The 14,310-nt window shown below is 36.9% G+C and overlaps 1 protein-coding gene across 1 annotated transcript; it reads right to left on the bottom strand.

Annotated features, from left to right (window-relative positions):
* Nucleotides 1-8,718: 8,718 nt before the first annotated feature.
* LOC105447258 lies at nucleotides 8,719-12,584 on the bottom strand. Its single transcript, XM_011685095.2, has 3 exons — nucleotides 12,037-12,584; nucleotides 10,255-10,580; nucleotides 8,719-9,769 (listed from the first exon to the last, which is right to left on the bottom strand). The coding sequence occupies exons 2-3, from the start codon at nucleotides 10,572-10,574 to the stop codon at nucleotides 9,460-9,462; spliced, it is 630 nt and encodes a 209-aa protein (XP_011683397.2). The 5' UTR covers nucleotides 10,575-10,580; nucleotides 12,037-12,584; the 3' UTR covers nucleotides 8,719-9,459.
* Nucleotides 12,585-14,310: the final 1,726 nt, after the last annotated feature.

Here is a 14,310-nt window from a genome sequence, read left to right as displayed (position 1 = left end):
TAGCCAGTGTGACCTTCGTTTGTTTCCGTGAATTTTTATTTTACATAAATTGAATATTATCTAATATCAAGTTCTGAAGAGGACATTAATGTTCTCCCTCATGTCTGAGATAATGTTTCATATAAAGTCACTCTCTCGTTCTGTTAGCAAAGTATCTCTTTTGGATCTATCTCACGAAAAAAGCACATTCGTACAAGATCTGTGCTACTTTTTCCCAGTCTCGGTATTGTTTTCTTTACCCATTTACAATTCTTAAATCCATGCTTGAAGGCTATGACGCAAGCCTCAGTGAACTGTGCAACCTGACGTCGGGATTGTCGGAAGACGAAATTGTAAAATTTGTCCACCATCTTGGATTGGAGAAAGATGTTCTTTCAGTCTGTCAAGGGCCAACAGGAGCATACGACAACCTCAAACTTATGAAGATCTGGCGAAACCAGCTTAGACTACAACCACTTCACTTCAGATTCGAGCTAGCTTTGGGTCTTCGCACTGTTGGAAGAACCAATATTGCCAGTGGAATTATCGCTGGTAAGCACCATAAAGAAAAAAATCAATGCATAATGTATACTGTACTTGATTTATATCATGTGTACCTTTTGTTTTAATTTACTTTTTTTAACTGTTTTTGTATTTCTAAAATATTTAATTACTTTTTCCCGACTGATGCGCTAGCTTTGAGTTATTAGCAGGTATTTGGTGTCATGTGTACCTGCCTGGGAGGGCAAACGGAATCACTGTAAGAACCTTACCCGTGATCACTGTTAACCACTGGACCACTACACAACAAGGTCCCCCTTCCTCCTTCCTCTCACCCACTCCTCTCTCTCCCCTCCCATGTTATTCGAATAGTCGAGTGGGGTCTTGTCGGGCACGGCTAGTGATGCTCCATAATTTATCTTTAAAGATAAAGGTGAGTTCTGGTAATGCGATTGCATTGTGAAAGAAAAGGTGTGGAATGGATCAGAAACAGCTGATCATGAAGCATGTAAATATTGGTGTGCACTGCAAGGTTTTGGAGTCATCAAAATCATAATAAATTTGGCCGAGTCTTGGTAAAGTAACAAGCACTGTACACAGAAAGTTATATATGGGACAACACACATGGTGTCGGAGCTAGTACTACCTTGATTTCCTTGTCTTTCTATGCTCATTACTCAGCCAGTATACATTTTCTTCCAAAATTGTTTGGCACATGTCATTATTTGTAATCTTGAACATTCAGTGTAAGTTTCGTTTGATTCTGTGAGAATTAATTTTCTTTTTTTTAACCAGAACTGGAGTTTATCTTTAAGCATACCTTTTTATTAAGTTTGTACTGTGAGAGGAAGATCGAGAGACAGAGAAAAGAAATATCTCATCATAATAATAAACATACCATAAAGGTACTTTATTACAAATAGAATAAGTACCATCCTTTGGAATTATTCTGATTTCCCTTCCTCAATAGGTCGGCATCACACAACGGAAGTCGATTCCACGGTTGTGGAAAGCATATGCAACAATCTAAATGAGGACCAACTGGAACGGCTCCGTCAACACCTCAGATTGAAGGTTCAGGAAGACCAGAGTCCTACAACGGTTACAGCAAAACTTGTGACGGAGTGGGTAAGAAACTGGTTGGAAGAGTTCGAAAAAAAGTCAGTGATGACGACATTGTTCGTGGACAAGATTAACCTTCGGAGAAAGGAGATTAACAACCTGTTTAGTGCCGGATTTGTCGAACTTGCGAAAGAAGTCATGCTACTCGAGATGTCCAGAATTATATATGGCAAATCAGCTTATAAGACATGTTAGGAGACACCAAGCAAGGATGATTCTGATGGCGAACCGGACAATGAGGAGAATCAGGTGGCATCTATGGAGCAAGCATCTGAAAGCATGCCATCCAGTGATAAAAGTTAGTGTCTGAAACACGCTAGCGCGCAAGAATCTGATATCAAGCCAGCCAATGAGAAGCGTTTCGAAAACGCTGGCGAGCAAGAATCTGAAAGCAAGACAGCTAATGAGAAGCGTCTGGATAACGCTAGCGACCAGGGATATGTAATCATACCGGACATTGAGGAATACGACGGGAGCATCAAGCAAGTATGAATTTGAATTCAACTCGAACAATAAGGTGTGAGACATCGGAAATACATGAATATGACATCGAGCAAGCAAATGAGAAGAATGAGAAGACATTGCCGGGTTCGAATTCGTGTCGCAGGAAAATGGGTACCTAGCAGGAATAATGTCCTTGAAATGCTCGAGCACTGTAATGTCAGCCGTGCTAGAGCCATTGTAACGATGACATGGCGCCATGAGTGGCATAATGTACTTGACTCCACTATGTTTTTATATTGTCATCTTACATAATATGATGAGGTTGCTTGATGCCTCCTATGAACCTTGTCAAAACGCAATCGTTGATGACGTGCGTCAAGGTTTGGTCTTGGTGGTTGGTTTATTTTATTGGTTAATTTATCAAGATACTGAACCTGACAGTCCTTAGGCTGAACTATATTAAGTGAACACACGATAAAAATAACTTCACTTGAATATCAACGTTGTAACAATTATCAACATTCATTATATTTAGGAAACTATTAACATTCATAACAGTAGGGAAGATGGTGACCACAGTTGTATGCTGCCGGCATTCTCTCTGTATTGGTTTTGCACTTGTTTTGCTCAGTCCTGGCATGCTCAATCTCGTGTCTCTTCAGGGAAATGTGTACATTGTCACATACCCTGCGCCAAATTTCGTTGGGGTTGTATTGCACAGATTGATTCTTTACTTGACCAATAACTTGGGTATTTAAACATGCGCTTTAAAGAGAATGTTAAGTTCTGGGAAGAGGTGAACAATGATTTGTGAGCGTTATCATTGTATTATGCAAGTGTGGAAGAACGTCAGATGACGAATATTTCCTGAAAAGCATGGCTCTTCAAATGCAATATAAATATGGCATGTAACATCATAAAAATTGGGACGGAAGTTTATGTCACATGTTCGTGTAGTCCCGTATCTTTCTGTGTACAGTGCTTGTTACTGTACTAAGACTGGGCTAAATGTATTATCATGTTGATGACTCCAAAATCTAGCAGTACACACTAATGCGTATATGCTAGATGATTAACTTTTTTTTATCGATTCCACAACGTTTCTTTCACCAATGATTTTGAATAAACATAATTCAACTTTACCTTTAATTTAACTACAACATTCCGTAGTATATGTTTTACCGTTATAATTATTTTTGTTAACATGTTTTGTTGGAATATGCAAATGAAAACAAACTATATGAAGAGTGAACTTTTATGTAGTCAACCCTATGTAAACTAATTTCAACGACGCAGTATTTCCTGTATACGATGTACTATATAATACAGTATTCTCCAAACTTTTCTAAAAACGGCCCTTCGAAGGGCCACTCCTCCCGATGAATCGCACAAATCCTTCGCATCTATCAACACGGTGAGGAATACATATATAGTGTAACATAAATGTATTGTGGGAAAGGAGAACAAATATGTGATTTCTTTTTTTCATTTGTTTATACTATACATTCATTATACACTGCTGCATCCACTTGTAAAGTGACAATTATAATGTCAGTACATTTTTAGCAAGTATGATAACCATGAGTTAATATAGCATTTATTATGTAAATCGTACTTTATCCAGTTTGTAAATCATTCTAACTCAATAACGATTTTGTATTACCTTAGTTTCATTCTTTTAAAATCCGTAATCCGTTCAAAATACTTTGATATTTTGTTGGCTTTAAGTGTTTGGTTTTAGAGTGTGACTTTAATGAAAATACTCATCCATGATCTTCAAAGCATGAAGCAAACCATGACAAACACGAAACCTATAGCTTTGTCTTTACAATACCCACCGAAAAGTGTATATATATTTAAAAGCAGTTAAGGATTCATCCACATGTAAAATTTCCATTTTAGGCAATGAAAAGGAAATTACTGCTGATTATGGAAAACGTTAGATACATCGGAAACTCTGGTCAGGAGACAATTATCAATAAAACCTGTAATTTTTGCCATACCTTTATGGATCAAAACGTGGATTGATTGTGTATGTAAAACATGCACAATTCTGACCAGCGGTTTACGTCTATTCGTCAAGTGAATAATTTTAGTCTACTTGATACGGCCGATTGCCAGATGGATTGCCTGTCTCTCCTCAACATTAGTACAAACTTGTTTTTACATAGTTTGCGTTTTGCGTTTATAGTTCCGATTGCTGTTAATATTTTTCTTTCTATTCGTTCGTTTATTTGCTTTGGGGGATTGACGGTTCATCTATGGTGTGCGATGATGTAAAGGTGTATATTGTAGCTTTCAAATCAAATATGGGCTTTCCGAATGCCAATATCAAAGGGACCATTTACTCTCATATTTCTTCTCGAGATATACTCTAGATATATTCCCATTTACATAACGATATAGGTAGAAAAGGGACATGGTGAATGGAGATATGTAAAGGGAAATATCACTTTGAAAATGCACAAAAAAAAAAAAAATATTTTGGAAAAATGTCGCACGGTTATTTCGAATCATATCCGAAGAGTATTTTGATTGCATTAATGGACCGACTTCAACCTAATTTAAAGAGTGACATATGTTTCTTAGAGACAATCTGGAGCAGAGTAGACTTGAGTCATATTTTGAAAGTGATGTTGGTCATATTTTGGGTTCTTCTTTCTTTTGTAAAAACAACATAATTTTCAAGTTAAATGAAATTGTACTAAGAAGTTACATATTTTCATTATTGATATGTGTTTTCTCATCAGGTATGCTCATGTTAAAAGAGCATAGGATGCGAAGTGTTGATAGGGGATATAGATAGGATAGTTCAGGGCCTGCCTAATCTAAAAGAATTGAATTATATTGTGAGACATAAAAAGGGATGCTTAACAAGTGTGTGGGAATATAGGTCAATTACTGGAACAAGTTCCAGAGAGTCAAAGAAGGAGAGGGGAAGTTGCAGTTATAACAAGACTTGCAAGTTTTGAGTTGAAAATCTGATTCGATGTTATGTGAAGTGTAATCCTAAAGCTTAACCTTCGGTAAGTTTTGTGTTCGTCCTTGATTATATTTCTTTGTTGAAATATCAGAACTTAGTGTCTTTTCCCATCACAGGGACTGGTAAATGTGTTTCAAAAAACCCAAAATAAAATGAGGTTGTTGCTGTATGGTAAATAGCATGTGTGTAAGTGCAATTATTTAAGTTACCATGTGACATAACAAAAAATAACTCCTTTGTGGTACAGGGTGAAGTGGTAACCAGTTTGTTATTTTGAGCACTGCCTATATTATAGTTTTGGCGAAAATTAAACTCATGCCATATTTAAAATATACGTTAACATTTTCAGTAACGGTTAAAAGGGTTTACGCTCAAATTTCCTTTCTAAATACAAACATGTGTTAATAAATTCGGTGTTAATAAATTCGGTTAATAAATTCAGTGAAAAGTGTTTGATGTTTTGTGAGATCTCTTTTTCTCTCTCTAAATCTCTCACTCTTTTCCTTTTATTTTTTTCATTCGCATGAAAAAGATTGATCTCTATCTCTTATTTCAAACAAACCTAGATGAACAGTTCACACATGTATAATGTTATATGTTTGTTTAGTCCCGCGCACCTACGTAAATATATTGCAATTCGAATCTGTCATCTACTAGAATTAATCATATTTCCCTCTAAGTTCGCATCCAAAATGCTAAATTTAATCAGTTTTGTTGTGTATACCATTGTTTGCAGTCTCAGTGTGCATATGATGAGTGAGCGCAAGGAATGCTACGTTAGTTTAATGAACACATTTTGCATGATATATAAACTGCCATATGATTTTAAGATTAATGTTCCAGATATAATCATATCACTTGATATGCCTGGACGATGTGCACGTTATGTGTGTACTGGGTGCTGTGCCAACACAATGAGACAAACATCGCAAAATGAAAACGGTGGACTTTTCACCCCAGCTCCAAAGCATTCACGCAAGAGATTCGGGGCTTTCATAAAAATTCTTTTTCATCTGTGTATTCAATAATCCTTTGAAAGAAGCGCGATTCTAAGGGGTTACTTGCCTCTAGGACAAGGAGCACGAGTCAATCCATTTAGGGGCAGGTGAATGTTTTTTTTTGTGGGGGGGGGGGGGCACTAGTGTTAGTGACTATCTTGCCAAAGTCCTACCCCCCCCCCCCTCCCCCCCCCCCCACATAATTTCTTTCCAGGCTCTCTTCTAATCCATCATTTCTCATTATATTTCACTTGCGCCTTGTAGCGACGTAACTGTCATTTATCTATACCAAAACTCTTCCAACTAAACAGGGGCAGAATATAAATGAACACGAATCTACTATACAATACTTTGCACAGAATCTGAATTTACAATGAACCGTCATGGAAGCTGTCTAGGGAGAGTGAAAATACATACGTAAAAGATATTTGAGAGAGAGATGGGGGCAACTCGTAAATTTTAAGGAATGGATGTGTGGTCGAAACTTGTTTTCATAAAAACTTTAGCAATGGATCAAAGGGTTAAAACTAAGATGAGGTTGTTGTCGTTGTTAGTTGCCGGCGTGTTGTCCCTGACTACTGTTGACCCTAGTCTGCAAGCACAGACCCTAATTTGACACTTTAACAAAAAAATGATTGTGCCTTGAGAGAAGCCTAGCCCAACTACCTACTGGTACGGTTAAATTCCTAAGGCATTTGAAAGATGATACTAATTTAGAACTTCCCTAAAAAAGGTGGGGCTTGAAAATGTCTTAACGTGGGAAAATAATAACCATTAGTTGTCAAATCGACTTAGGAGCTATAGAGCCAATAAGAAATAGTCTGATTTTCAGACCATTGTACCGAATGGTCGTACGTGTTATGCTGCACAAAAATTTAACCATTACAAGAAGTGGGTTATTGATGTAGACAAATGATTATGTACCCTTTACAGCTCAGTTTATGTATGTTATTACCAAAGGAGAAAAAAGCCAGTCAGTCACTCAATGGTGTCTGACAGTGAAGTCTAGCAAGTAAACGGGTTTCCTTGCATAATTTGAATATTAGGACACTGCTAACGTTTAAATTTCATATATAGGACATACATGACATATTCATAATTCCTGCAAATTTCTACATAATTTGATGTTCGCTGCAAAAGGGACATAGTATCTTTAAAGAGGACTCCATTGTACGTCTAATATTCAGAAAAAGAGAGCCAGAGAAAGAGAAAGAGAGTGAGAGCGAGAGAGGGGGGGGGCAGAGAGAGAGAGAGAGAGGCAGTGATCTTTCATTTGCATATGTTTTAACAAATGAAGATAAAACTTTTCATTTTCACCGTTAGACCCATTTCCACTTTTCTTTTAATATTATACTCATATCATCTGCATAAAATGTAGACAAATAACCTTGTTTGAGCGTGGCAGACAAGCAATGCACAGCCTGAAATAACAATGAATGAGCGGATATATTTTCCCGCCTCCTGTATCATGTTGAATGACTTCTGTCGGTGAAGAACATGAACTTTGTACCGAACCGAGTGGGTGCAGTCTGGTTGTTTAACTACGTCACTTGTATGAAATGCTTTCAATTCTACAAAACAACAACGCGCTCTTTTATTAGCCTATGATCTTCACAATGGACAATCTAAAACCATAATGAAACTTCGGTTGAGTCCCAGGGATACTAATTTATAATAGGAATATGATATGAGTGAGATATTTCATAAAACGGACCATATATTTTGTTATCGTAAAATAAGGCCCCTGGGAATCATTCTAAGATCAAGAGTAACCATGCAAGTTGGACAAACTTCTGGCATAACAATCCACAAGGGTTACGTGATTCTTCATCTCTCTCTTTATCTCTCTTTCTTTCTGCCCAAGATCTCTGGTATCATTTATTCTCCTTCTATATTAATGTTTATGTCTGACTTATAAGTGTGTTCCGACTCTCAATACACGATACCACAATATGTTGTTTACGTTCACTTACACAAATGGAAAGCAATTATTAAAGATCGCATATCAGCCAGGACAATACAAACAAATATATGAATCAAATGATTTTATTTCTCATGCAAAACATAATACAAGAATAATTATATCACAACAAATATGCAATGAAACGATAAATATAATGGATATAGCACGGGAAAACAAAATATTAGGACGGAGAATACAGCAATGCTTACTGTGGTTTAGTAATATTACAACGAAAAGGCTCAGCTTATGAGCCTTCATCAAAATTATGTTCACATTACCTATTTTCACACACTTCAAACATTACAAAGTTTGGTAAAGTATAAATGTGACCTGCTATGGCAAAACCCAACACTTCATGGTAAAAATAAAAATTGAGTTCTTGGTATCATTGAAAAGAGTAAAGTATGACCTTTAAGATGATACCTCATTTAAAAAAATTGATTGAAATTTGACAAAGTTATTGTGATTTTTGTGATTTCAATCACCGGAAGTTGATTATGAGATATTGAGGTTTAAAGTTAAGAATTTGGTTCAATTTTCACACAAAAAACATGCATACATTCACTTCATAGCAACGGCATCAACCAAACAAGCTAAAGTCTTGTTATTTTACAGGCATACTAGACACATACCCAACTTACATTTCTGTTAAAACCATTAGATTTGGAAAAATATTAATAAAGTTATGATAATTTTTAAAAACAATAGAAAACAAAAGAATTTCAAAGTTTTTGTTATACTAGGCAAAGTTGATGGGAAAACGATTCCACGGTTTATTATGTTTCATCAGTACAGAATTTGTTCTTGTACACAAAATAGTAGCAGGTTACATCAATGTTGCAATAATAAAATGTAATAGTGCATTTTCTTAAAATTTATGCTTAATAATAGGCCTATTACAAAACCAGATGTAATAAAAATGATTTTAAAAAAATATATTAAAAATAAGATTGCAATAAAGTGAAATAACGAATTGCGTTGAACTTGAAACCCGTCAGAATCTATTTTTCAAATGATAATTACTGGAACAAATAAAGCGAGTTCAAAATGATTGATATTTTGTCATATTTAATAAAGGCTATGATATAAAGCATTAGTCTTAATCAAGACTATTTGAGAAAAAAAAAGATATCGTGTAAGTCACTCGACAACAGATAACCTATAATACATGTATTGTAAAAATATCCTGGTTCATTTAGGAATGTACAATAAAGTAACAGTTGAGACCATTTGACAGAGCTGTTGTCTTCTTGAGATAGAGATTAATAATGCAAAAATATTAATTTCAGTCAATCAGTATGATGTATCAGATATAAAATATATTCTTTCATTATCAAAGTAAAGAAAAAACAATAACGAATCCCATAACAAATGCAATCTGACTAGTGACTACACTAATCATAAACTATTATGCATTAGTGCCCAAGAATTAATGATGAACAGTTTCGAATCTCTTGAGTTATCTTGTTTCATACAAAATTCACAGCCGAAGAGATCAATAGTATGTACATAGGATAAGACATGCCAAAGATGTGGCACTTTCTTTGTGTACGGAAATACGAAGGGCCAGGTTGTTGGGGGTCAACTGGATAATGCACTTGCTGTGCAAAGTCGAATCTGTAATGAAAAACTACAGGCTTGGAGTTCGCAGTCTTCTTCCCTAGCTTCTTGATGGAGAGCTCTATCGCGACTGCCTGTAAGGCTTGACAGGCTGTCCTGTAGAAGATGCTCCTCCTGCCTCCTGAGTGCCTCTGTCTTCTGTTCTTTAGGAACATTGACCTGCAGACATGAGGGAAAAAGCAAAACGAAACAAAAATCTCCTGATTAGTCAAATTTTCGCATCTACTATTTTTCTTTACAAAGTAAATATTTTTTGTTACACTACAATAGTAGATCATTCTCAAATGGAAAACACCAGCTCACAATAAAGTAAAAGTTGGTTGACTTGGAAGAAGAAAAGAGTAAATGTATTGTAGCAAATTTCATTTCATTAAAACACTTGAAATTTGGACAGAGCTTTGCAACGTTTTCCTAAGGATCTCAATTATAATATTTATTATGCTTGGTACAGTTTAGTGGTGAAGTATTTTTTTTAAAGCATACGTTAGGGTCTACTGATTAATGCTGCAAAATAGGAGAAAATATAATTAGCTTAGAATAAATGTAAGTATATTTTGCATTAAACTGCAGCTTGTACATAAACATCCAGTCCTTAGACATTATTATAAAGAAATACAAGTAAATAGTGACAGATCCAATTATACCTTATGGACTCTTGTTCGGCTACAGAGAATTGTTTGATACAGCGTCTTCGATTGAAGATACGGCAGTTGCATTTATTCACGCGGTCCTTCAGCGGTTCCAGATCAAGATCTATTTGTTGGGCCAGATTTGTAGCTGCTGCCGCCTCCTCCTCGTCATCAATGACAGGACCCGGTCCCAGTATGACGCTTTCATTGTCACTTGACAAATCCATAGGCTCCTCTGCATGCATCTGCCTCATCGACCCAATCGCTTTCATCGCCGCTTTCATCGCCGCTTTCACATGGCTCTGCTGGTCATGGACCTGCCTCCTCGAACTCATCAGACTCTGTTAAGTATAATTATAAAATAGAGATTCAAAAACTAATATCAACAAGTAGTCTAGACTCCGCAGAGATTTTTGTATAGGTATGAGAAGCGGCAAACCCGGACTTTAGTGCCCAGCCTGGCCGCCCCAGCTGAAAATCTCAGTTTATTATGGATTTAATATCAATAATATTAATTATGCTAATATATGCAAATATAAACATACCAAAACTTGATGATTTTTAATCATTTGACGTCATAAAAAGCAATTTTAAGCCAAAAATAGCAGCGAAGTAGGGGATCTCCTCTTTGCTTGATGCGAGATACTAGCGAACTAAAATAACCGAATAAAAACTATGGTGAACTAAAAAAAGAAAAGAAAAAATCAAACCACCTCTGAAATTACCTTTGAAATGTTTATTAATTTTTTCTTCCGATATGCGCACATGATAGGGGCAGGTTGGGATGGGATGGGGGGGGGGTGCTCAATAGTCGCCAAATTTGGGGTAAAAGGGCAACTGGCCTTGGGGGGGGGGCTAAATTTATTATTTACTTATTTTTCTTTGTAATCATTTTTCTAATTTTTTTCCGGGGTGGCTCTTTTCTTTATTCTGCTTCTTCTTTCTTTCTCACCAGATATGCACGAAACATTGGGGGTTTGAAGAGATGATAGATTAAAGAAAGATTAAAATAACCCTTAAATTTGGCGCCCCCATCAGGAAGGGGGGGGGGGGTGTCATCTCTTCAAACCCCCAATGTTTCGTGCATATCTGGTGAGAAAGAAAGAAGAAGCAGAATAAAGAAAAGAGCCACCCCGGAAAAAAATTAGAAAAATGATTACAAAGAAAAATAAGTAAATAATAAATTTAGCCCCCCCCCCCCAAGGCCAGTTGCCCTTTTACCCCAAATTTGGCGACTATTGAGCACCCCCCCCCCCCCCCATCCCATCCCAACCTGCCCCTATCATGTGCGCATATCGGAAGAAAAAATTAATAAACATTTCAAAGGTAATTTCAGAGGTGGTTTGATTTTTTCTTTTCTTTTTTTAGTTCACCATAGTTTTTATTCGGTTATTTCAGTTCGCTAGTATCTCGCATCAAGCAAAGAGGAGATCCCCTACTTCGCTGCTATTTTTGGCTTAAAATTGCTTTTTATGACGTCAAATGATTAAAAATCATCAAGTTTTGGTATGTTTATATTTGCATATATTAGCATAATTAATATTATTGATATTAAATCCATAATAAACTGAGATTTTCAGCTGGGCACTAAAGTCCGGGTTTGCCTGAGAAGCTTCATAAATCATAGTCTAATTTAATAATAAATTTTAATTTAAATAATAGTGCACTTAAAATGTCTAATCTAGCTTTTGTTGCTCGAACATTTTGGCGAAACAAGTCTTTAATAAATAATATGGGCGTAGACCTAACTAAGTAACTTGAATACCTTTTCAATAATGATAATATTAATAAACCTACCAGAATCAGAGTCGGAGCTAGGAGACGAAGGAGTTCCTCTCTCGCCCGCGGCCGGGGGCTCGGCCCGGTCGGGTTCGCGAAGTAGTCAGCCAGGTGTTCGGTCAAGCCATGCACGGCATACCGCACGCCGATGCATCATTCAACAAAGAAGCTACGGTTTTATCCGTTAAATTCCTCTTTTTCCTCGACATTGTTCTAGCCACTCGATGAATACACGTATTTTACTTGATATATGAAACTCTAGCTCATTAAAAACAAACTTCTGAACAAGTTTTCGAAGAAAAAAGCTGGTGTTTCGATGCGAGAATTTGACCGCTGAGCAATCACAACAACAAGGCAATGACGTCATGTGCGAATATTGGCGAATCAAGTGTCTGGATTTGGATCACGTGGCTGGCAACAGGCATTTGTTTACGGCCTGCTTGACAGCTCATCGAAATGATGTCATCTTTCATGGCATTTTTCATTGGGCAATTTTATTTAGGACCGCCCAATATAACCATATTTGGAATAACCGATCCTTACTCGTTATTTTCGTACCAAATACGTCAGGGATCGACTCAAACGTGGTCAACCGAGAGGGAAAACAACAAGCGATGAATCGCGAACTTTCCCTTCTTTTGACCGCATTGTTTCAACTAATTTCACTGGACAATGGAGCACATGATTAGATACAAAATATAATTAAAAATACTTCTAGATCGTCTTTTGAGTTCATTTTTTCTCTAAATCAATTTATAAAAAATAGACTTTCTGATCATGCAAAAATCTCAGTTGATCCCTAAATTCGAAATTTCATGTTCAAACGGGCCTACAGCACAATGGGATTTGCCGAGAAGCGTCGGGTTTTGCCGTAGCGGGTCACAAATAATTTAGATGTTAATTGTATATTTGATTACTTGCATCAACTTTGCCACGTATTCAATGTTTTCACTTTCTTGCTAATGAATGTATTTATATCATGTCTTTTATAAGATCGGAATAATGCTGATGATCAGATGTTAATAAAAACAGTAGGTTAGTAGAGGGTGGCGTTTCTTTGATTTGGCGTCAGGGGGAGAAGTGAGAGAACGAAGGGAGCGAGGTGGATTGTGCAGGTGACATTTTTGGGGGAGCTTTTGTAATTTGATGTTTGGAATCATGCATTTTGGTGCATATGTATTTATGGAATGTTTCATCAACCTGAAAAGTTCTCCATGATTTAAAAAAAGGTAAGAGTTTTGCTCAATCAAAATCAGCTGCAGATTTTTCGAGTCAACATACTCATCAAACAGTACACTACTCAATGTCTTTTTTCTTTCTTTTTAAAGTCGGTTACTTGTCAGTAAATCGGGTAATGCTTGCAAAATTTCCAGCTATCCTTGAGATTGCTCAGTTAACTTTAGATCAACAAAATATCATACCCTTGAAACAAAGGTCAAGGATGTATATTTTATCCTTCTAACGAATGATGTGTAAAGTTAGAGCACTTCTAATTGACGTTTGAATACTGGAGTCACCCATTCGCTGTAAATTCTAATAACGATTCTAATAATGGCCCGAGCAAAGTCGATGCCAAGCAGTGAAACAGAAACAGACTTACAAACAACAAGTATAACAACCATGCATAACCACTTCTGTGAGCAACAACCACTAATACAAAACACGATGAATATTCTAAATAAATGACATAAGTATTATTTAAGTATTTCTATGTCAGTTTTTCGAATGCGATGTTGTATGAGGGATGCCCACACCCCTTTGTATACGCTAGTGTATTGCCTTATGCCTAGGTCACATATAAAACGGGCCCCGTGTTGTGCATATCACTGGGGCTCTTGAGTGGCTCTTGAGGGGCCGTGAGGGAGCCGTAGGATACACGTACGGCACCCTTGAGCACCGCAAAGCTGCAGCCAACTCACCACCACGGACCCGTACGGCTTCAAAACTGTCCCGGCGCCCGGAGAAACTTTACGGCAGCCGGCCGTACACCGGCCGAAAATTACCAAAATGTCTGTTTTTACTCAAGGCTTGCCGCACGGGCCTCGGAGTGTATATGTGAAAGCCCCATTATCCATCAATAATGACGTAAGTTCGCTATTGAAATGTGCGGACATGATATTGACGTAATACGCAATCCTTGTTTTGTTATGGGATGTAAAATATTTTAATTGAAATTTCCATTGAGTGTTAATTTCTTCCCTAAAATAGTTGCGCTCGTGTTTTACTTTATTTGTTCTCAATCTCTCTTCTAGACCCCCTCTCCCCCTCTCTTTCTCTTTCTCTCCCTCCCTC

The sequence above is a fragment of the Strongylocentrotus purpuratus genome, unplaced genomic scaffold, assembly GCF_000002235.5.
Source record: "Strongylocentrotus purpuratus isolate Spur 01 unplaced genomic scaffold, Spur_5.0 spur5_scaffold_1, whole genome shotgun sequence".
Taxonomy (NCBI): Eukaryota; Metazoa; Echinodermata; class Echinoidea; order Camarodonta; family Strongylocentrotidae; genus Strongylocentrotus; species Strongylocentrotus purpuratus.
Note: the sequence above shows the minus strand (reverse complement) of the source record. Positions and strands in the feature narration are given on the sequence as shown.

Excerpts from the sequence above, each read along its gene's own strand:
- LOC105447258 (XM_011685095.2), bottom strand. The coding sequence starts at position 10,574 with ATGAGTTCGAGGAGGCAGGTCCATGACCAGCAGAGCCATGTGAAAGCG. Across the intron at positions 9,770-10,254 it reads GCCGAACAAGAGTCCATAAG|GTCAATGTTCCTAAAGAACA; the intron begins GTATAATTGGAT and ends TCATGTCTGCAG.